A 25,846-nucleotide genomic window follows, 5' to 3' on the forward strand; every position below is an offset into this window, starting at 1 on the left:
TAAAATACGTTACACCTCTATGTCAGAATGATGAGATCTGATTGGTCCACGTGATCTTGACAAAATACGTTACACCGCTATGTCAGAATGGTAGGATCTGATTGGTCCACGTGATCTTGATAAACTACATTGCACTTTTATGTCAGAATGATGAGATCTGATTGGTTCACGTGATCTTGAAAAAATACGTCACACCTCTATGTGAGAATGGTGAGATCTGATTGGTCCACATGATCTCGATAAAATAAAGTCACGATATGGCTGAAATAATGCCGATGTGACTTTAAATTTTAACTCACTCACTTGATAAAATACGTTACACCTCTATGTCTGAATGATGAGATCTGATTGGTCCACGTGATCTTGATAAAATACGTTGCACCTCTATGTCTGAATGATGAGATCTGATTGGTCCACGTGATCTTGATAAATTACGTTACACCTCTATGTCTGAATGATGAGATCTGATTGGTCCACGTGATCTTGATAAAATACGTTGCACCTTAATTTCAGATACATTTGTGTCTTGATACATTTACTATCACGTCACAATGCCCGACATGATAAATAGAAACATGTGACCAATAGGTATGGTCATCATTCATAGTCATCATTGAATATTTTTTTTTAATTTGACGTTTACACGATATGGGGCTTTTCCATTGGAGGTATGTCACATTACCGCGAAATTGACGTTCATACGTTGTTCACGAGACGAACACTGACGGACTACTTCCAAATTCCTGGGGAAACCCCTGGGAATTCCCTAACACGAAGACAAACTAACATAAGCGTTCTTTCTGATAATTTAGAACCTTTAATCTTGGTCTCAGCGTTTCAGTATACATTGAGAAACGTAAGAGAGCGTGACTGCATGATTGTTCACGAATATCCTCGCTACGGCCCATCCTAAACAAACGAAGAAATGCACATCCAAACTAACGTAGTATCGACTTGATCCGTGTCTCGTCTATCTTTTTGATAGACACGTATTTCGAAATGTACTCTACACTTTATATGAGTTCGTTTGAGAATTGAAACAGTGGGGTGGCCTTGTGGTTACAGTGTTTGCTGGTCATCCGAAGACCCGAGTTCGATTCTCTGCAGTAGCACAACACCATGCTCACTCGCTGGTCGTCGTCTGCTTCACAACACTGCTCGTGTTCTTAAGTACAGTTGAACTGCAGACGCCTACTTGAGTTCAACATGGCATCATTAATTGTGGTGACTGAACCAACAGACGGAATGTCGTAAAGGGCATGCGCCGTTAAAGAGCTGATTACAACCCGGGAGTTATTAGAATCTTAATTGAAACGTGCTTTATTTGGTGATACATTCTTACGTCATTTACTTGTACTTGGTGTGTGTTGCTGAAGCCGTACAACAACAGCCCCCATACTTCAGAACCCCAGGCTTTAAAAGTGAAACATCGTCAGTTCGGACAGACCAGTTCTAAGAACGCGGATTATAGAACAGTGTAGAGCAACAGAGCACATCTACTATTGCGTTTGGCACAGGAAACGTTAGAAATAGGCGTCATGTTTCATTCCATGTTGCTGTTGCTGTGGGCCGCTGCAGGATGTCTTGGGGGTAGGTGTTTTTGCTTGTCTGATGTAGCACCGACCATTTCTCCGAACGCCCAACATAGATTATTACACACACACGTACACTCACGCACGCACGCACGCACGCACGCACGCACGCACGCACGCACGCACGCTCACACACACACACACACACACACACACACACACACACAACCAGAATATCAAATAGTCGGCCAACTAAAAGTATCAAATATATGCGTTTAAAACTGTATGCTGATAATAACAGAAGTAAGCAATGTGTTTTGAGATTGAATTCAATATTGTTTCAGGTTTAGTTTGTTGTTAACCGTTACACTGAATTTTGTTTTCCAGCGCCCGAATGGGAAACGTTGCAAGGTAGACCTTCTTGTTTCACTGACGACATGCCGCCTTGATATAGCTGTGATCTTGCTGACTACAGGTCCCTGTGATATATCTGTAATGTTGCTGACTACCAGCCTCCATGATATAGCTGTGATCTTGCTGACTACAGGTCCCCGTGATATAGCTTTAATATAACTGACTACAGGTCCCCGTGATATATCTGTAATATTGCTGACTACGGGTCCCCGTGATATAGCTGTAATTTTGCTGACTACAGGTCCCCGTGATATAGCTGTAATATTGCTGACTACAGGTCCCCGTGATATAGCTGTAATATTGCTGACTACAGGTCTCCGTGATATAGCTGTGATATTACTGACTACAGGTCCCCGTGATATAGCTGTAATATTGCTGACTACAGGTCCCCGTGATATAGCTGTAATATTACTTACTACAGGTCCTCGTGATAATTTTGTTATATTACTGACTACAGGTGCCCGTCTTATAGCTGTAATTTTGCTGACTACAGGTCCCCGTGATATAGCTGTAATATTACTTACTACAGGTCCTCGTGATAATTTTGTTATATTACTGACTACAGGTCCCCGTCATATAGCTGTAATTTTGCTGACTACAGGTCCCCGTCATATAGCTGTAATATTACTGACTACAGGTCCCCGTGATGTAGCTGTGATATTGCTGACTACAGGTCCCCGTGATGTAGTTGTGATATTGCTGACTACAGGTCCCCGTGATATAGCTGTAATATTGCTGACTACAGGTCTCCGTGATATAGCTGTGATATTACTGACTACAGGTCCCCGTGATATAGCTGTAATATTGCTGACTACAGGTCCCCGTGATATGGTTGTAATATTACTGACTACAGGTCCCCGTGATTAAGCTGTAATATTGCTGACTACAGGTCCACGTGATGTAGCTGTAATACTGCTGACTACAGGTCCCCGTGATATAGCTGTAATATTGCTGACTACAGGTCCCCGTGATGTAGCTGTAATATTGCTGACTATACCGGCCTCCGTGATATAGCTGTAATATTGCTGACTACAGGTCCCCGTGATATAGTTGTAATATTGCTGACTACAGGTCCCCGTGACATAGCTGTAATATTGCTGACTACCGGCCTCCGTGATGTAGCTGTGATATTGCTGACTACAGGTCCCCGTGATATAGCTGTAATATTGCTGACTACAGGTCCCCGTGATATAGCTGTAATATTGCTGACTACCGGCCTCCGTGATGTAGCTGTGATATTGCTGACCACAGGTCCCCGTGATATAGCTGTAATATTGCTGACTACCGGCCTCCGTGATGTAGCTGTGATATTGCTGACTACAGGTCCCCGTGATATAGCTGTAATATTGCTGACTACAGGTCCCCGTGATATAGCTGTAATATTGCTGACTACAGGTCCCCGTGATATAGCTGTAATATTGCTGACTACAGGTCCCCGTGATATAGCTGTGATATTACTGACTACAGGTCCCCGTGATATAGTGATATATATATGACTGTAGTTACACTGGTGGTTGATACGTTTGCTGTACTTTTGCTGACTGCGTCATTAAACCTCAATCACATCTATACTCCTCCGAAAATATTTTGGGGCCCTTGTTGGTTTGGTTATGGTGAACATTTCTGAACTGCTCCAGTGACGTGGGCTCCACCCGGCAGCACCAGCAACACCGGCTTCGACAACATGCCCCGGACCGAGGCCCATGCCGTGACGGAGGGCTGGTCCAAAGTGTCGGACTGTCAAGGTCTGCATCAGCAAGTGTTAAAAGTGCCCAAACAGACGCTCAAATCACTTGGTTTCAGAACGTTTGCTCGTGCACGCCTGTACTATTGAATTATCTCCTTTTGCCTATCCGGAGATATCCATCTTTTGGCTCTTTGTTCAGACTGCTCTTAAATCTCTACATTTCATTTTCATTTTACACGCAGTGCTGCCTTTGAGTGAGGCTCTGAGATAATAGAAATTTTATTTAATGCAATATATTGATGATACCTATAATAATAATAATAATAATAATAATAATAATAATAATACATGTAGTATAAAAAATAGATAATAATTCAATTGAAATAAAAACAATAATGTAATCGCTACATACAATATCCGGCCAGAAATCCTGACAATTACTCAAATCAATTGCATCATGTAGCGCCTTAGCAATTCTAGTTGTCTTTGGTTTCTTACATTTCAGAAACCCCTAAGTTTGCTGGTAAGCGTTATGTGAAGGGCGGCGACACCGCCGTGGTCCTCATCTACGACGTTAACGGCTACATCGCGGGGATACAGACCGGGGTTAGTGTACGACCTGATGTTTTTGATTCGCATCCGAGGATTTTCCTAAGATACAGATGGGTTTAGTGCCGTCTCATTCCTCGGCACCACGGTAGACATGTAACGTGGTACAGTAAGAAGGACCAGTGTAATCCCATGACCACTAATTCAACGACTTATGAGAGATGTCTATCAATATAAATATACTAATAGTCAGTCATTAACATAACACAATAACCGTTGTTCGTGACACCAGCGCCGTCTACGGGAGACGTCATGGCGGGTTCTGGCAACGTGAAAGGTTAAATCTCGTCCTGAAGACATAATTATAACAGAAGGAAACTTCATTAATATAAGCATTCATTGAGAAGTCCTTCTCATACATCGTCGTTCACTGAACATGGCGTGAGAACATGAATTTCATCTCCCATTTTTTTTAAACCGATGACAAACACTATCCAAACAGGTTATTTGTCCTTGCGCCACATTGGGCATGGTAAGTGAGTGAGTGAGTTGGGTTTAACGCCGCTTTGAACAGTACTATTTGGTGAAACCCACGAGCAATACCAAACGTGCAATACCAATTGGTTGGTTGCGTTTCTTTCAAAAACATCTTCCAAAATAATCGAGAGCCATGCAAAGGTTTGTAATTGAAACATGGTCACGTCACAGTTACTTTTGCATGTGAATATAGTTTCGTCATGTCAGGTTACCCCGTGTTTTTTCACTCAAGTAAAATACCGATTATATATTTTCAAATACAATTTATAAGTCATCTGGATGATTAAAAGAAGTATAATTTTCCCACTACGTTATATCCAGTTTGTGTGCGTCGAAGTAATGTTTGAATGATATACAGTTCGACACAATCGTTTTATTTCCTACCTTTTCACATCCAGTTTGAGAGCGTCAACGGGTACCCATACGTCGGCTTGTTGGACCAGCCCTTCGTGGAGTATAACGGCAAGGAGTACATCACGGCCTATTTCCTGGATCCAAGTAACGATCATTTTACTTCAATGCACCTTTCTGAAATATTGCAACCATAATATTTTCAGATTACCGGTAGTTATTGAGTATTCTGTTGAAAAGACCATTCGGAACCGACGGCAGTAGTTGGAAGCTCCAAGTGTAGCATAACAATCCGGTCATACGCATCGTATCTTCAACAATGTATCTTCGGTTCAGGTGTACTGTGACCTCCATGTGTCGTCACAGCCCATGCAGACTTGTTTTGGTTACCTGCATGGGGACTACCAATGTACAAATTTAGAAATAATTCGAATTGAAAAATAACACTTTCGGATTGTTTTTAATATTGATTGTAAGAACATCCTCGCATTGCACCGTTCACCAAGCTTCTGGAATTAGATAATACTTCATTAAACTATTCACAGGTTCATATCACACACACACACACACACACACACACACACACACACACACACACACGTGTCCACTGAACACACACACACACGTGTCCACTGAACACACACACACACGTGTCCATTCAACACACATACACATGTGTCCATTGAACACACACACACACACACACACACACACACACACACACACACACACACACACACACACACACACCTACGTGTTTGATCCTGTGTCTCTTGAACACACACATTTGTTCCTTGATCACACACGTGTCCATTGATGGGATGCTACTTGTTACTTCCAGGCACCATCTGCAGCCGAGGAAGAACTGCACAAGAGTTTGCGACAGATGGAACTGGGAGCGACCTCTGGATTCAGAACAGCACCCAGCCCCGCGACAGTTATAAAGTTCCCCGACTGGAGAGCGATATTAGCGGCACCCTGTGGGACAAAGGACGTTGCTTCAACACTATGGGTACGTGTCACGCAAAGTTCTGAATGTATATTGCTCAATAAATGCTAGGGAGAACATCCCAACTTAGCACAAATCACTCTCTACGGGATATGGCACACTGCTTCAGGAACTTGGTACTGTGACAATGGTTAACTCACACTGTCGAACATGTCATACTGTTCAATAAACGCTAGGGACAACATCCAACTGAACACTAACACGCCACTAGGTAGGCACAATGAGGAATATAATTAAGGCTTACCTAAGAGCACGTTAAACCTATCAGTGTATGTTCAATAATCGCTAGGGACAACATCCAACTGAACACTAACACGCCACTAGGTAGGCACAATGAGGAATATAATTAAGGCTTACCTAAGAGCACGTTAAACCTATCAGTGTATGTTCAATAATCGCTAGGGACAACATCCAACTGAACACTAACACGCCACTAGGTAGGCACAATGAGGAATATAATTAAGGCTTACCTAAGAGCACGTTAAACCTATCAGTGTATGTTCAATAAACGCTAGGGATAACCTGCCAATTTACCGATACAAATAGCTCATCACTAAGCATTTCATGATACACTGTTCAATAATTGCTGGGGATAGTCATTGATAAGTGTGGACAGTCTATGGGTCTATGGATACAACATTTAGACTGGTTATTACGTGAGATATCGCTTGGTTAAATCCTCTGTTACACTATCAAAAACTTTTATCAAACTCTTAGACAAAGTCCATTTTGACCAAGTTTTTGATAGTGTAACATACTGTCAAAAACTTTGACAAAGGTTTTGACGGGACTTTGATGGAATAGAAACCGATCCTTTTTCTCGTCAAACTTTGATTAAAGTTTGATGACGTTGATTTAATTTAACCAATCAGACTGCAAGGAACATTTACCCCTTTTCAACCGGAAGAGCATAGAGTCAAGTCAAAATGAGTCAACTATTTCGGACTGACGACATGTTGGAAGAATTAATTGATTTGTTCCAACAACCAGCAGCATGATGATGAGTGTTAACAGCCCAACTTGGACCAAGAAAACCTGGTCAAAGTTTTCTTTGACCAAGTTTTTGATCAAAGGTTTTGATAGTGAAAGATCCTTTGCAGATCATTGTGACGTCATCGGTTAGCATGACGTACCCTACTAATTTGCTTCTTATATCACAGTTCTAGTCTATGTCGTTTTATATCATATCACGGATAGTGTTATCCATGCGATAAACTTGATATCACAATCCGACAAACATGTAAATGAGGCAACATTTTGGGAATCACTATCAATCACCTCTATTCATTGATATGTGGGTCTTTATGTACAAAAAATGGTGCAAATAATTATATATGAGACATCGGGCGGTTCCCCTCTAACAATGTATTCATGCGCAGTTTTGTTAGATATAAGTTACTTCATCAGTTCAAATTAAGTCACATACATCGATTGTTTTAAATATGACACTGCAAAAGATATCATAATACAATTTGTATTTCTGGTATGCGATATTTATCCTGGTATGCGATTGATAATCTCCATATCCAAAGTGATGTTTAACAGTGTGATTTACACGAGTCTATGTCCTATACCGCAGACTATACTACAGTCGATATCCTATACCACAGTCTATATCCTATACCGCAGTCTATATCCTATACCGCAGACTATACTGCAGTCGATATCCTATACCACAGTCTATATCCTATACCGCAGTCTATATCCTATACCGCAGACTATACTACAGTCGATATCCTATACCACAGTCTATACCCTATACCGCAGTCTATATCCTATACCGCAGTCCATACCCTATACCACAGTCTATATCCTATACCGCAGTCTATATCCTATACCACAGTCTATACCATATACCGCAGTCTATATCCTATACCGCAGTCTATATCCTGTACCACAGTCTATATCCTGTACCACAGTCTATATCCTGTACCACAGTCTATATCCAATGTCTCAACCTATATCCTATACCACAGTCTATATCCTATACCACAGTCTATATCCAATGCCTCAACCTATACCCAATACCACAGTCGATATCCTATACTGCAGTTTATATCATGTACCAGTCTATAGCCAATGCTTCAGTCTAGATCATATAGCAGTCAATATCCTATACTGCATTCTATATTTTATACCACAGTCTATATCCTATGCCGAAGTCTATATCCTATATCGCATTCTATATCCTATATAACAGTCTATATCCTATACCACAGTCTATACCGCAGCCTATAGCCTTTACCGCATTCTATGCCCTATACCGAAGTCTATATCTTATACTGCAGTTTATATACTATACCACAGTCTATATCCTATTCCGCAGTCTGTACCCTAAACTGCAGTCTATATCTTATACTGCAGTTTATATCCAATACCACAGTCTATATCCTACCCCGCACTTTATATCCTATACCACAGTCTATATACTATACCGCAGACTATAGCACAGTCTATATCCTATGCCGAAGTCTATATCCTATACTGCATTCTATACCAAAGTTTATATCCTATACCGCATTCTATACCCTATATTGCAGTCTATATCCTATATATCAGTCTATATCTTATACCGCAGTCTATATCCTATACCGCAGTCTTCATCCCAAACCGTCTATATCCTATACCGCTGTCTCTACCCTATACCGCAGGTGAACACTACTGGTATGACGCCCGGCTATACTCGCCCTGTAACAAGTTCTTCCCAGTGTTCCTGCTCTATAATGGCGGACGACTTGACGCATTCGGTTGGGCTTTCATGGCAACCATAGCCTCTCCTCGCTTTGAATATCCACCGAGTCGCGCGTTCGGGGTAAGTCTCCATTTGATCCACCCGTCGACAGATGTTTTGCAAATCTTTTCACGTTTTTAATCAACGTGCTCGCATGATTTGATGCACTTCGCGAAGAAAGACTTTTATTACAATAGATATCTTGATCACCGATCAGATCTTGACTGGGCTATTTTGTTTGAAGCAGATGCAAGTAGTATGAGAGGTGGAATCTGATTGGCCAATAGGAGGGGCATAGAAGGGACATAAGTCGTAATAGCCACTGGTGGCGCTACGATCGAGCCTGGAAATTGCAGACTAGTTCGGCAAGGGTGAAAACTGGACTTTTATAGTCAGTTAACGTCAGTTAACGCCGGGAAGATGCGTAATAAGTTGCTTGGGACGTATTCTATCCCGGAATCCCCTCGCAGTGATATTGCTGGAATTTTGCTTAAAACGGCATTAATCCATACTCACTCACTCTAACCCAGGCTCCCCACGGGGATCTACTGACATGGCCAATGACGTATCATTGTACCGACGGCGTGGTCATGCTATCGACCTCTCGTTTGCCTGGTTCTGTCTACCTGATACATATTTTCCCGAACCATGCGACGTCCGATGCACGGCACAGACTATATCAATGTCATTACACTCATCAGATATTCGGGCTCAGGAGAACCATACCAGACAACGCTTGAAAAAAAGTTTGACAAAGTTCTCGAGCCAAAATTTGAAAACTGAACAGAAGAAGATTCCAGAATGTCTAAGCATGGCCGAGATTATATGACAGTACTTTTCAAGGCCTGTTGAGAATCTTCCTCTTCAGATGTTTATCCAACTTAGTGAAAGACAGACGACGTCTAGCATTCGGAAACAGTCGTACAGCCCGTAACTCTCGTTCGGAATGCCCCATGTGGACCTTTTCGTGGTTGCACGATTAGATCTTATTCCTGGCCAACTCGTGTTATTCCGTGTTATAGGCCCAGACGACTCCAGGGTCAAATTTAGGGGGAGTCGTTTGAGCCTACTACACCGGGACAAGCCGATCTTCTTGCAGGTTACGGAAAGAGGCGAGTGGTGACGAATGGATTAGATTTGCATCCTGATCTGGTAAGCGACGCTCTGATTGGTCGGATGAAAGGTCGTTTTGCGTGACCCGTAATGGGATGTCCTCAGGTCTTTGTTAAAAGGCGGAAGCAAAAAGATTGTATTTTAATGAGAATGGTTCACGTGGAAAGCTACACGTCTTTATTCCTTGATTAATTTTAGATTCCGATTTTGTATAATTGAAATCAGTGTCAGCCCACTTGAACCGATTCAGCTAGCCGATGTGGACCAGGACGTTTGTAACACAGACAAAAAAGCCATCGGTTGCCAAGTGTGTTTGTCCGTGGGTTCGAGTTTCTGATTCGCTCTCATTACGTTTCTAGGTTTGTCTGCACCATGTTGACAGGGAGTACACGACCGGCTTCGCTTCGGGCTGTCTTCACAAACCATGCTGACGCATCGGGGTGTAGCTGGAATACCGTTTGAAGCGTCGTCAAACAAACTCACTCACACTAACACATAGTTCAGTCTTCATTTTCACTTTCAGTTTTTCCTGGACCCGGTGCCTCGCTGCCTCTACACACACACAGCGGGAGTAACAACTCTGCACATCTTTCTCTCCAGTCCGAGGTTGTCGACATGCTGATTGTATGTGTGTGGAGCCCATGTCTGTGTCTCTAACTGCTGAAAGAAGCGTAAACCTTTACACACTCACTCACAAGTGGACATTGTAATATATGCTTGTTACCCTGTAATAAAACCGGGTCAGAATATACGTCACCACTGCCTCATGTTTGTGTGTGGGTGGTGGGGTAGCCTAGTGGTTAAAGCGTTCGCTCGTCACTCAGACAACCCGGGTTTGATTCCCAACATTGGTACAATGTGTGGAGTCCGTTTTCTGGTGTCCCCCGTCGTGATATTGCTGGAATATTGCGAAAAGCGGCCTATATCCATAATCACTCACACAATCACTCACATGGTTGTGGACATCGTATGGTCCTACTGTGTGACTTACGTGTCATCACACCCCGATGGTGTTGAACATCACTGGTTTGCCGGGTCCAGACTCGGTCATAAAAAGGCTGTTGTCATGTATCTGGAATTTTATTGAATGCGGCGTTGAACAACATTCACTCACTCATTCTTCATTTGTTGAATTCACAAGACTTAAACATGATTAACTGGTGTTTACCATAAAGAGAGTGTCTCGCAATGGTATGGTCAACATGGTTCAATGTTTCACAGTCTGTGATTACCATACTATGGAACAGGTATCAACAAACCCAAACTAGTGACGATCGACCCCGTTCAGGGCGTCCCAGGTCAACGACAAGAGTGCAGAATCGAGGGTACACAACGTCGAAACTAGGGTCATCGTCACTGGTCACGTGTCATGTTTCCAGATGAGTCCCGAATCACTTTGCACCTCATTGATAGGCGTGGTCGTGTCTGGCGACGTCGAAATGAATGTCAAGTCATTGTCAACCTGAGACCTCATGACAGATTTGGCGTTGGATCGGTAATGGTGTGAGGTGGCATCACTATGACTGAGCGAACCCCTCTCCATATTGTGCAAGGAAGCGTCACTGGACAGTTCTATCGGGACAACTTACTGACATGCACCTTTTGTTATCCCGTTTGCAAGGCGCGTGGGTCGACAACGCCCGTGCTCACAGAGTACGAATCGCCAATGCTCACCCCCAGCAGCACAACATCCATAGATTCCCCCCCCCCCCCCCCCCCCCCCCCCCCACACACACACACACACACACACACACACACACACCCCACACACACACACCCAATGGTATTACCCACTACTGATCCAAAAAAGTCAAGTTTGAAATTTCCCATCTTACCCCTATCGCCATTCAAAATCTTTGGCGGTAATAACATCTACTGTCATACGTCACTTCCGGTTGTAATGTTTTCCCGAGTTGTTTATTGTTATCATACAACTGCTAGAAACTAATATATTAAATTATTGTCGAGTATCCCCAACATATTTTGAAGACTATACACACGAGAGCGGAAGGCCATGAAGCACCCGTGAAGAGGCGGGTTAGAATTGGTCTTCAACAACCCATGCGTGTCGTAAGAGGCGACTAACGGGATTGGGTGGTGAGGGGCGCTGACTTGGTTAATGCATGTCATTGCATCCCAATTGCGTGGATCCATGCTGATGATGTCAATCACTGGATTGTCTGGTCCAGATTCGATTATTTACAGTCCAACGTCATATAGCTGGAATATTGCTGAGTGTGGCGTTAAACAATAAACAAACAAACAAAACAAAGCTATGAAACCATCTCGGCAGTACCTCTCGCTACAAGAAAGAGGGTGCTACAAGAGCAGGGTGCTACACGCGACAGGGTGCTACAAGAGCAGGGTGCTACAGGAGCAGGGTGCTACACTGGGTTGTGGGAAACTAGGGCGTTAACACAGCGAGTTCGGGTCCGGATACGGAGTCTTTGTAAGTGTGAATGACAGTGATAAATCAGAGCTACCATTTGGTCTTGTTACCGATTCCGCGAAGTTTCAGGGTGAAGCGTCTGTAAAATACTGTATATTGGTGTTCTCCCGGTATCTAACCAACACGCATGGGCTACCATTGACATTGAAAGCAATTAATTTTATTTTAGATTTTTTTTAACTAAATCCCCTTTTTACTACAGGTTTAATCTTACAACTGTATGTTTCTGTCAGACTGGCAGGTGACATACATGTATTTTGTCAATGATGTTTAGCGTGCCGAATGATAGGGGCACCCTCGTAGACCCAAATGACCCCCCAGGCTCAAATCACTCCCTTACTGTTTCAAATGTCCATGATTGATTGTATATTCTGGTATGTTTGTGTATATATTTATGGTTGGTGACGTGGGGTATTTCCCACCTCTCATGTTGTTGCGTGGCTTTCTCCGACATTTTGCACCCTGAAGCGCCCTGTAGTGAGTGAGTGAGTGAGTAAGGTGTTGCGCCGCTTTTAGCAATATTCCAGCAATATCACTGCGGGGGACACCAGAAATGGGCTTCACACTTTGTACGCATGTGGGAAATCGAACCCCTGCCTATGGCGCGACCAGCGAACGCTTTAACCACTAGGCTACCCCACCGCCCCTGATGCGCGCTGTACATGTGGCAACGACTTCGAGGGTCCGTATGACTACATATTTATTTGTCCATTCTTTACAAACTTAAGAAAAATACGATTGTTTTTAAAAAAATAAATTAACAATTCGACTGATGAAACCTATTTGACGGTGATTATCATACAATCGGAACTGAACAATCTACTCTGCATTCCGCAGATAAATCTTATGATTATGGAAATGGTGTTGTCGTTTACAATTAAGAAATTGTATAAAAACTTGTTGAAACAGTTGTTTTAGGTGTGGTTTTTTTAATGTTTATGTTTATATTTTGTTCCTACATGGAAATGATTTTATAATATATGTTACCTTTCCTAGCTTGTACATATGTTAGTAAAAGTGCACGCCCCCTTCAAACAAACACAGGCAAAACAAATGCAACATCTTCGTGGGCATATGACCCGAATCTCAACTGAGTACTTTGTGTGTAGAAACAGCTCCAGATATCAATACTCCGGTGATGCGTCACAAACATGGCGTCGCCTTTGTCATTCGGCGATCGAGTCAGAATTAACCATCGGGAATCTGGAGAGACTACTCAGATAATTGCTAACATTATCAAAAGAACAGTCTAACATACAGAAAATCATTGTCTAACTGTGACTTAGCTAAGGCATTTTAAAAGTTTTGGCAACTTTGGATAAATCATATATATTGCGAAACAATCCCAGCTTGCAGACAAGAATTCAAAGCGCTTTCAGGTTCGCCACTATTTAGCGTTGAAAACACTAGGCTGGTATTCTCAAGCATTGGCGTTTTATATTTCTTAGACAATGGTTGTTTACATCACGAATATTGATTGATACAGATATCAATATATGTATCGTCTGGGTTTGTATGATATGGATATTTGATATTAGCCGGGACACACATTTCAGCGAGCGATAGCTGTGGTTTAACGATATTTTATTCAGGAATCAATAGTTTAAATTAGTTACCTGTAAAGACAACTAAATGCTTGCATCTCCTTTTCAAATAACATGTGTTTTTATACACCAAAATGTTTCCGAAATAAATTGATGTTTTCTGTTATACTTGCCTTCAAGCCAGACGCGGATTGTTTTCAATCAGCTATATAGCCGTCGTGTGCATGATAGACACATGTAGTGTACAGTACTGTGTGGAATTGAATACGATATTGAAATAATGAAAGTGTACCTGAGGCGAGACAATTCTAACACTATACTATACTATACTAATTATATAGACAATATATGCTGCTATCTATTCTATTGCTATCACGTTTTCGCGTCACGCTTCCTGTTTATGTCGTCATTCTATTTTATGTTGGTTAGACTGTATAACTGGAGCGGGCGCGTGCCTGACTCATATCACATTTCATCTGACATTACATCCACTACTGCGTCAGCCGCTGTGGAAGATGACTTTATCTCACCGGATTCCCAGCCTTGGCCTATCTCGAAAGCTTGACCTCTGTTGCGGATAGGTGAATATTATTACCACCGAACTTTTCTATATCACCACTGCCACCATATGTTGTATGCTTGTCGTAAAAGGCGACTAACGGGATCGGGTGGCCAGGCTCGATTGCCCAATTGCGTGGATCGATGCTCATGATGTCAATCACTGGATTGTCTGATCCAGACTCGATTATTTACAGACCGCCGTCATATAGCTGGAATATGGCTGAGTGCGGCGTTAAACAACAAACCAACCAACCAACCAACCATATGTTGTATTTGATACTGCCATTATATAATGTACTACCACTCTATTGCATCCTGCCATTGTAACTGCTGTGCAATGGATTGTATTGACTTGTAAACCTAGGTAATAATGTAATCCAACTGTTGATTGTAAACCCTTTGTTGGTTGTTTGTTGCTTTCACACTATTTTCCATTAGGCACAGATGTCTGGGTCAACTGATAGTTTCAATTTGGGAATCGACATGTTACAGTATGAATGTCGCCCGACATTCCTACAGATTGGTCCTAACTCTATCAAGGTTCATACTCCAATGAACTCACACAAAGTGAAACTCAATGCTTACATTTCTTATTATCAATGATATTTTGAAGTAATGTGGCTTAATTGGTTGCGATCAATTCATAGTCACTTCACATTTGCATCGTCACCTTTCACGCAACTTATTTGAATACGGGTTTTGCTTCCTGTATCAGAGGCGTGCCAATTATTTCCTGTATTTTTAATCCCTTTATTTTTTTTATAAATCATGTCATACAGTTGTAGAATGAATGTCATATGAAAATCATTTCTTCGAGCATTGTCCTCGTCGTGTAGCTTTCTGAAACAACCTTGAAACAGGTTCAATTGTTGGTTAGGCTGCTTGCTAAATGTGTCGGTACAGTCTCCTTCAGTCTCCTTCCCATAGACTTCTATGGTATCGTGTTATACTTATTTTTGAAATAACAAGGCATTCAACACCCATTACATGTCATATATATGCACAGTCTGGCCTAAAAGCTGCAGTAAAAACACACATTTTGGCTAGGTTTACCAGCTCCTGTTCCGGGTACAAGCTGAACACACTACCCCCAGTTCCGCTCCAAATGTCACCAACTTGAACATATCTGTACTCACAGTCAGCACAAGTCATCTTGTTACAAAATGTCCGCAGCAATTATTGAAGAATACGGTAAGTTTTAATTACTGGATGGATGTAAAAGACATAAACATCTTACACAATATCATCCAATCACAGCCTGCAGATATCTCTCGATCTTCCCCGAAGGCTGGTTCTGATTAAGTGGTGTAGAACCTGTAGGCATGTGTGTACATGTAGGTCGTTGTAGCCGGAAGGTGGAGGGTAGTAATGTAACACCTAGTGACGTAGACACTGTTTACAAAGTCGCACTCTCAAATCGGGCGGGTACACTTAAAGCCGCAATCAGCAATATTTCAGCTATATGACAGCAGTCTGTAAATAATCGAGCCTGAACCTGACAATCCAGTGACTGATATCATGAGTATCACATCACAATTGGGATACGATGACATGCATCTACTACGTCAGCGTGCCTGACCGCCCGATCACGTTAATCGTGCCTTACGACAAACTGAATTGCTGCAGATGAATTCTAAAACGGATCTTCAGCAAACTCTCAATATGAGGAAGGTATTAGTTGCACCTGACCCTCTGTGTGAGGAAGGATATTAGTTACACCTAGCTAAATGTATGGGAAAGGTATGTGGTGTACCCAACTCTCTATATGAACTAGGTATGTGGTGTACTTAACTCTATATATGGGCAAGGAATGTGGTGTACTAAATTCTCTATGTGGACAAGGTATGTGGTGTACCCAACACTCTATATGGACAAGGTATGTGTTGTACCCAACTCTCTATCTGAGCAAGGTATGTGGTGTACCCAACTCTCTATATGAGCAAGGTATGTGGTGTACCTAACTCTCTATGTGGGCAAGGTATGTGGTGTACCCTACTCTCTATATGGGCTAGGTATGTGGTATACCCAACTCTCTATATTGGCAAGGTATGTGGTGTACCTAACTCTCTATATGGGCAAGGTATTTGGTGTACCCAACTCTCTATATGGGCAAGGTATGTGGTATACCTAACTCTCTATATGGGCAAGGTATTTGGTGTACCCAACTCTCTATATGGGCAAGGTATGTGGTGTACCTAACTCTCTATATGGGCAAGGTATTTGGTGTACCCAACTCTCTATCTGAGCAAGGTATGTGGTGTACCTAACTCTCTATATGGGCTAGGTATGTGGTGTACCCAACTCTCTATATGGGCAAGGTATGTGTTGTACCCAACTCTCTATATGGGCTAGGTATGTGGTATACCCAACTCTCTATATTGGCTAGGTATGTGGTGTACCCAACTCTCTATATGGGCTAGGTATGTGGTATACCCAACTCTCTATATGGGCTAGGTATATGGTATACCCAACTCTCTATATTGGCTAGGTATGTGCTGTACACATCTCTCTATATGGGCAAGGTATGTGGTGTACCCAACTCTTTATATGGGCAAGGTATGTGCTGTACCCAACACTATATATGGGCGAGGTATGTGGTGTATCAAACCCTCTATATGGGCTAGGTATGTGGTGTATCTAACTCTCTATATTGGCAAGGTATGTGGTGTACCCATCTCTCTATATGGGCTAGGTATGTGCTGTACCCAACTCTATATATGGGAAAGGTATGTGCTGTACACATTTCTCTATTCGGGCAAGGTATGTGATGTACCCAACTCTCTATATGGGCAAGGTATGTGGTGTACCCAACTCTCTATATGGGCTAGGTATATGCTGTTCAGAACTATCTATATGGTCAAGGTATGTGGTGTACCCATCTCTCTATATGGGCAAGGTATGTGGTGTACCAAACTCTTTATATGGGCTAGGTATGTGGTGTACCCAACTCTCTATATGGGCAAGGTATGTGGTGTATCAAACTCTCTATATGGTCAAGGTATGCGGTTTACCCATCTCTCTATATGCGCAAGATATGTGGTGTATCAAACTCTCTATATGGGCAAGGTATGTGGTGTACCAAACTCTCTATATGGGCAAGGTATGTAGTGTACCCATCTCTCTATATTGGCAAGGTATATGATGTACACAACTCTCTATATGGATAAGGTATGTGGTGTACCCAAGTCTCTATATGGGCAAGGTATGTGGTGTACCCAACTCTCTATATGGGCAAGGTATGTGGTGTACCCAACTCTCTATATTGGCAAGGTATGTGGTGTACCTAACTCTCTATATGGGCAAGGTATTTGGTGTACCTAACTCTCTATATGGGCAAGGTATGTGTTGTACCCAACTCTCTATCTGAGCAAGGTATGTGGTGTACCCAACTCTCTATATGAGCAAGGTATGTGGTGTACCTAACTCTCTATGTGGGCAAGGTATGTGGTGTACCCAACTCTCTATATGAGCAAGGTATGTGGTGTACCTAACTCTCTATGTGGGCAAGGTATGTGGTGTACCCTACTCTCTATATGGGCTAGGTATGTGGTATACCCAACTCTCTATATTGGCAAGGTATGTGGTGTACCTAACTCTCTATATGGGCAAGGTATTTGGTGTACCTAACTCTCTATATGGGCAAGGTATGTGGTATACCCAACTCTCTATATGGGCTAGGTATGTGGTATACCCAACTCTCTATATTGGCTAGGTATGTGCTGTACACATCTCTCTATATGGGCAAGGTATGTGGTGTACCCAACTCTTTATATGGGCAAGGTATGTGCTGTACCCAACACTATATATGGGCGAGGTATGTGGTGTATCAAACCCTCTATATGGGCTAGGTATGTGGTGTATCTAACTCTCTATATTGGCAAGGTATGTGGTGTACCCATCTCTCTATATGGGCTAGGTATGTGCTGTACCCAACTCTATATATCGGAAAGGTATGTGCTGTACACATTTCTCTATTCGGGCAAGGTATGTGATGTACCCAACTCTCTATATGGGCAAGGTATGTGGTGTACCCAACTCTCTATATGGGCTAGGTATATGCTGTTCAGAACTATCTATATGGTCAAGGTATGTGGTGTACCCATCTCTCTATATGGGCAAGGTATGTGGTGTACCAAACTCTTTATATGGGCTAGGTATGTGGTGTACCCAACTCTCTATATGGGCAAGGTATGTGGTGTATCAAACTCTCTATATGGGCAAGGTATGTGGTGTACCAAACTCTCTATATGGGCAAGGTATGTAGTGTACCCATCTCTCTATATTGGCAAGGTGTATGATGTACACAACTCTCTATATGGATAAGGTATGTGGTGTACCTAACTCTCTATATTGGCAAGGTATGTGTTGTACCCAAGTCTCTATATGGGCTAGGTATGTGGTGTACCCAACTCTCTATATGGGCAAGGTATGTGGTGTACCCAACACTCTATATGGGCAAGGTGTGTGGAGTACCAAACTGTTTATATGGACAAGGTATGTGGTGTACCCAACTCTCTATATGGGCTAGGTATGTGGTGTACCCAACTCTATATATGGGCAAGGTATGTGGTGTACCCAACTCTCTATATGGGCAAGGTATGCGGTGTACCTGACTCTCTATATTGGCAAGGTATGTGATGTACCCAAGTCTCTATATGGGCAAGGTATGTGGTGTACCCAACTCTCTATATTGGCTAGGTATGTGGTGTACCCAACTCTCTATATGGGCAAGGTATGCGGTGTACCTGACTCTCTATATGGGCAAGGTATGTGGTTACCCAACTCTCTATATGGGCAAGGTATGTGGTGAACCTAACTCTCTATATGGGCAAGGTATGTGCTGTACAGAACTCTCTATATGGGCAAGGTATGTGATGTACCCAAGTCTCTGTATGGGCAAGGTATGTGATGTACCCAAGTCTCTATATGGGCAAGGTATGTGGTGTACCCATCTCTCTATATTGGCTAGGTATGTGGTGTACCCAACTCTCTATATGGGCAAGGTATGCGGTGTACCTGACTCTCTATATGGGCTAGGTATGTGGTTACCCAACTCTCTATATGGGCAAGGTATGTGGTGTACCTAACTCTCTATATGGGCAAGGTATTTGGTGTACCTAACTCTCTATATTGGCAAGGTATATGCTGTACAGAACTCTCTTTTTGAACTAGGTATGTGGTGTACCCAAGTCTCTATATGGGCAAGGTATGTGTTGTACCCAACTCTCTATATTGGCTAGGTATGTGGTGTACCCAAGTCTCTATATGGGCAAGGTATGTGGTGTACCCCACTCTCTATATGGGCAAGGTATGTGGTGTACCTAACTCTCTATATGGGCTAGGTATGTTGTGTTCCCACCTCTTTATATGGACAAGGTATGTGGTGTACCAAACTCTCTATATGGGCTAGGTATGTGGTGTACCTAACTCTCTATATGGGCAAGGTATGTGGTGTACCTAACTCACTATATTGGCAAGGTATATGCTGTACAGAACTCTCTATATGGACTAGGTATGTGGTGTACCCAAATCTCTATATGGGCAAGGTATGTGGTGTACCCAAATCTCTATATTGGCTAGGTATGTGGTGTACCAAACTCTTTATATGGGCTAGGTATGTGGTGTACCCAAGTCTCTATATGGGCAAGGTATATGGTGTACCCAACTCTCTATATTGGCTAGGTATGTGGTGTACCCAACTCTTTATATGGGCTAGGTATGTGGTGTACCCAACTCTCTATATTGGCAAGGTATGTGGTGTACCCATCTCTCTATATTGGCATGGTATGTGATGTACCCAAGTCTCTATATGGGCAAGGTATGTGGTGTACCTAACTCTCTATATGAGCAAGGTATGTGGTGTACCCAACTCTCTATATGGGCAAGGTGTGTGGAGTACCAAACTCTTTATATGGACAAGGTATGTGGTGTACCCATCTCTCTCTATGGACAAGGTATGTGGTGTACCCAACTCTATATATGGGCAAGGTATGTGGTGTACCCATCTCTCTATATGGGCTAGGTATGTGGTGTACCCATCTCTCTATATGGACAAGGTATGTGTTGTACCCAACTCTCTATATGGGCTAGGTATGTGGTGTACCCATCTCTCTATATGGGCTAGGTATGTGGTGTACCCATCTCTCTATTTGGACAAGGTATGTGGTGTACCCAACTCTATATATGGGCAAGGTGTGTGGAGTACCAAACTCTTTATATGGACAAGGTATGTGGTGTACCCATCTCTCTATATGGACAAGGTATGTGGTGTACCCAACTCTATATATGGGCAAGGTATGTGGTGTACCCAACTCTCTATATGGGCTAGGTATGTGGTGTACCCAACTCTCTATATGGGCTAGGTATGTTGTGTTCCCAACTCTCTGTACGCGAAAGGTATTAGATGTACCTGTGTCTCTTTGATGGAAGGTCAAAAGATTATTTCGATACTGAATGTAAGCCGACGGTTCTGGATGGAGAAAAATGTGGATGTTGCATATATTTTCCACCCTGTCGTTTCAATCCTTTCTTTTTATCGACGTCATAAGAGAGTGTTTCAGATATGGTTTCATGTGTCGCACCACTACATGTGTGCTGCCAAATATCGTCAGCTTGACTTGGAAGGTTTAAGAACGCTGTCATCTGATTCCTATAAAACGCACCCATCCTTCATCGCAACTTATCAGTGATTGATCTAGGCTTACATTATTTTCAGCACTGTACCGATCAGGTGGCCGTATCTCATGGAACAAGCCACATTCCATTACAAGGGAACAAGGTAAGGATGGGGACGGTCATGTCACACACGACGGACAGAACGCGCCGATGACACCCTACAAATCCAATTTTGTCAAAAACAAATTAAATCGCTAATTAAGTGGATTTTTCTATCAGAATCACTTTGACAAACCCTTAAAATGAGTCAACAAAGCATAACACCAGGCAGGAGTGAATATTGTTTAACGCCGCAACCAGTAATATTACCGCTATATGACGGCGGCCAGAAAATATCAATAATGCGAGGGGGGGGGCAGGTGGTTGACAACATGAGCAACAATCCAGGCCATCAGGGATTGTTGACACTAAGACAGGTTAACAGTTCAAACTCCCGTTACTCATCCGTCGCCTCATACGCTCATACAAAGAATTGGTGACCTTTGCCCTGGGCTACCTAGGGGTCACTGAAGGTGAAGGTCGACGTCACTATACAGAACATAACGTTAGAATAGGTCACAAGCACTCTCTTGCTTTTTGGAGGGATTGGCTTGATTGACTGGGTGGTCTGGATAGTGGTTGTTATGCTTTCAGTCACCAGATTTGATATTTCTGCTTTGTGTGAAGAATGCTGAATGTGGTGTTAAACAACACTCACTCACTCAATCACTTTTAACCGCCTCAACCAAAGAAATTGTATTGACTGATGGAATTCGAGGCCAAGAAAGATGGCTTTTGGTGAGTGCCACAAGTCTTTAGTTTAAATTGGCAGGTGAATCCTTAGGCACTCGGGAAGACATCCGTTCTTATTATCAGTTATTTTCATATGGTAGGTATTGACTCAACGGGGTCATTATCGGGTCGAATTTCATCTTTGAGACGGCGTGAGTGAATTGGGGTTCCCGGCGTTTCAGCAAACACTCAAGCAACCCCAGGTTTGGGGACACCGGAAATGGGTTTAACAAATTGTCCCCAATTTCAGAATAGAAACGAAGTCTTCGGCGTGACGAGCGAACACTTTAACCACTGGGCTAACCTGTCGCCCTTCATGTAAAGGCTGACGCTGGCGTTAAGACCACCTTGTGGTGAGTCAGTGTGACAGGGGTAAGTCGCAGTTACAGCAACACAGGAAACACAGATTAGACCCTTGAAATGCAGATAAGACGCACGAACACGTTCGTGATATACAGACATTGAAACGGATAAATGAGGTCAGTGCGCAGACGCATAATCAATAAATTCTAAGGACGACGATATTGGCGTGTGATATGACAATCCTGGCTGATATAAATCGGTGTTCCCCATAGGCAAGCACGCGTATCGGCAGCCACGCCGAATGGTTGGTTGGTTGGTTGTTTAACGCCGCACTCAGCAATATTCAAGCTATATGACGGCGGTCTGTAAAAAGTAAAGTCTGGACCAGACATTCCAGTGATTGACATCATGAGCATCGATCCACGAAATTGGGATACGATGACATGGATCAACCATGACCACCCGATCCCGTTAGTCGCCTCATACGACAAGCATCGTCGCTTTTACGACAAGCATGGGTTGCTGAAGAACAATTCTAACCCGGCTCTTCACGGGATATGTCGAAACGAGACGCAATTACACGAATGTTTGAGAGTTTAATCAACGAAAGCCAGTTTGTTGACACCAACTGAATTACGATTGAGGCATGAGTGAGTGAGTTTGATTTTACGCCGCGTTTAGAAACATAACAGCAATATCACGGCCGGGGACACTAGTAATGAGCTTCACACATTGTATCCACGGGAGGAATCGAACCAGGGTCTTCGTCTTGACGAGCACTATGCTACCCCACAGAGCATGTTGTGGTCTGAGTAAGGCAGTTCCAATACTCTTCCATTGAAGGTCTGCAGACACCGTGGAGGATGTCGTAACTCTCCAAGACTTTCACCGACGCCATGGACGTCTACGTTACTCAAATGTCTCTGGCAGCTTCTGCTGCCGTCGTGTAACGTTGTTGACGTGGCCTTTAAAGTGTACAGTTGTTCATGGCCTCCATGCAGATGAAATGTGCATGTATGACATGTATTGCTGTTTGTAAGGGTCGCGAGAAGTTACCAAGCATGCACATGTATTTTGTGACAGCAAACTATACATTTTACCCTTTGCTGTACTACATTACACACTGTACTCATTAGCCACCAGGTGGCCCAATCGTCTGAGGCGCCGCAATTCGCAATATAGAGTTGCGTCCCTTGGACACGCCAGTAACCCAAGCTGAAACGCCGCGATATGACATGAATAATGTTAAAAGCGGTGTTAAACCCTACTCACTCACTCATTCACTATCAGCTCTCTCGGCTTCACACGTACCCCCTCTATGTTCAACGTACTACATGTCCTTGACGTTAAAACAAAAGTAATGACAGAAAAGAAAAGCATTTACATATGAATGTTCAATGCTGTTAAATGTTTCTGAGAAGGTTGTTGCATCTTGGACATAATTAGCAAGTATCATCCCTCATATCAAGCTGCGTTTAACTCGATGTAACTATAGGTCCAGGTAGATGTAACTTTAGGTCAAGTAATAGGTAACTATAGGTCCAGATAGATGTTTCGTTAGGTCAAGGCAGATGTAATTTTAGGTCCAGGTAGATGTAATTATAGGTCCAGGTAGATGTAATTATAGGTCCAGGTAGATGTAATTATAGGTCCAGGTAGATGTAACTTTAGGTCCAGGTAGATGTTACTTTAGGTCAAGGCAGATGTAATTATAGGTCCAGGTAGATGTAATTATAGGTCCAGGTAGATGTAATTATAGGTTCAGGCAGATGTAATTATAGGTCCAGGTAGATGTAACTTTAGGTCAAGGCAGATGTAATTATAGGTCCAGGTAGATGTAACTTTAGGTCAAGGCAGATGTAACTATAGGTCCAGGTAGATGTTACTTTAGGTCCAGTTAGATGTAACTTTAGGTCCAGTTAGATGTTACTTTAGGTCAAGGCAGATGTAATTATAGGTCCAGGTAGATGTAACTTTAGGTCCAGGTAGATGTTACTTTAGGTCCAGTTAGATGTAACTTTAGGTCCAGGTAGATGTTACTTTAGGTCAAGGCAGATGTAATTATAGGTCCATGTAGATGTAACTTTAGGTCAAGGCAGATGTAACTATAGGTCCAGGTAGATGTTACTTTAGGTCCAGTTAGATGTAACTTTAGGTCCAGGAATATGTAACTCTAGCTCCAGATAGATGTGAACATTATTCTGTATTTATTAGTAATTTAGGGGACTTCAAATATGAAATCTGTATTTAACATGGGATGCTTCTAGACATGCACTTGCTACAGTTAATCAAAACCAATTTTCGGTGTGAATATCGAACACTTTAACCACTTGGCCTACTCAACATCTCAACCCGCGAAGATCCGGGTTAGACTTGATCTACAGCAACCCATGCTTGTCGTAAGCGGCGAGTAACGGGATACGGTGAGTGAGTGAGTGAGTGAGTGAGTGAGTGAGTGAGTGAGTGAGTGAGTGAGTGAGTATGGTGTTATTCTCCTTTTGGCAATATTCTAGCAATATCACGGCGGGGCAAATCGGAAATGAACTTTACACTTTGTACCCGTCTCGGGAATCGAGCCCGGGTCTTCGGCGTGACGAGCGAACGCTTTTACTTAAGAACAAGCCAGATGTTACTTTAAGTCAAGGCAGATGTAACTTTCGGTCCAGATAGATGTAACTTTAGGTCCAGATAGATGTAACTTTAACCACGGGGCTAACCACTCACGCCTGGTGACTTGGTTGATGCATATCATCGAATCCTAATTGTCCGGTCCAGACTCGATTTTTTACAGACTGCCGTCATATACCTGGAATATTAGTTAGTGCAGTTTTACACGACAAACAATGTCTCCCTCTCCTCGGGGACACGGACGTGAAACAGTAGAAATATGTCGGACCCAATCATAATTCTTAATTCACTCACTCATATACAATACGCGCTTATCTTCCGAACAAGTGCTAACTGATCGAGTGATTCTAACACTAAACCATTATAAAAGTATGCATGTAAACGCGGTGTTCGAGGCTCCCTTGGCAGTTTGCGTGTCCCGCGGTCTGGGTCGTTCGCTGTTGTCTCGCGTATCTTATCAACCCAGATATCTAGGTCTCCTTTATCAGGGTGGTTGGCTACACGTAGCTCGGGTCGGGAAATGCACGGTAAGTCACAGTGAAATATCGACATTTTGTTTCAACGTTGAAGGTTTTTTCACGGTCTGTCACGTAAGGGGTTATCTGGATGACAACAGATGGTGTGTTTGTCTGGCACATGGCTTGATATGCTCTAGAAAAGCGTGAAATAGATTTCCGTTGTTTTACACATGACACTGTTGAGTGACAATATGTACAAGGTTGCCTTGTTTAGATAATGTGGTCACGTACTGAAATAGGCGGATTAGGGCAAGGTATCAAATGGATATCCCTAAATTTGGTTCGGGAGAATTACGTTTCAACTTGGAGTGCTAACTGAGCGGTGCACTGGGCACAGAAGTCAAGTGCAGTGAGATTTTGGCACATATCCTTTACGATTCAACACGAAGCTGCATAGTTGGCACTAATTTGACAGCCTCAATTGTGATATTAATCGTGGTGCAACCACACGAATCGGATGTGATTAATCAAAAG

The 25,846-nt window shown here is 42.8% G+C and overlaps 1 protein-coding gene and 1 long non-coding RNA gene across 2 annotated transcripts in view; both read left to right on the forward strand.

Annotated features, from left to right (window-relative positions):
- The first annotated feature begins 1,323 nt into the window (after window positions 1–1,323).
- Window positions 1,324–10,679, forward strand: LOC124113432. The gene is made up of 8 exons (XM_046473781.2): window positions 1,324–1,590; window positions 1,920–1,943; window positions 3,584–3,691; window positions 4,139–4,239; window positions 5,118–5,217; window positions 5,912–6,082; window positions 8,731–8,891; window positions 10,447–10,679. The coding sequence occupies exons 1-8, from the start codon at window positions 1,539–1,541 to the stop codon at window positions 10,543–10,545; spliced, it is 816 nt and encodes a 271-aa protein (XP_046329737.2). The 5' UTR covers window positions 1,324–1,538; the 3' UTR covers window positions 10,546–10,679.
- Window positions 10,680–25,277: 14,598 nt separating this feature from the next.
- LOC125384137 overlaps window positions 25,278–25,846 on the forward strand; it is a 54,534-nt gene continuing 53,965 nt past the window's right edge. Inside the window, exon 1 of the long non-coding RNA XR_007222950.1 lies at window positions 25,278–25,381. This is a non-coding gene — a long non-coding RNA (uncharacterized LOC125384137). The remainder of the gene's footprint in view (window positions 25,382–25,846) is intronic.

This window comes from Haliotis rufescens, unplaced genomic scaffold (assembly GCF_023055435.1).
Source record: "Haliotis rufescens isolate VD_foot unplaced genomic scaffold, xgHalRufe1.0.p SCAF_27, whole genome shotgun sequence".
Lineage (NCBI taxonomy): Eukaryota > Metazoa > Mollusca > Gastropoda > Lepetellida > Haliotidae > Haliotis > Haliotis rufescens.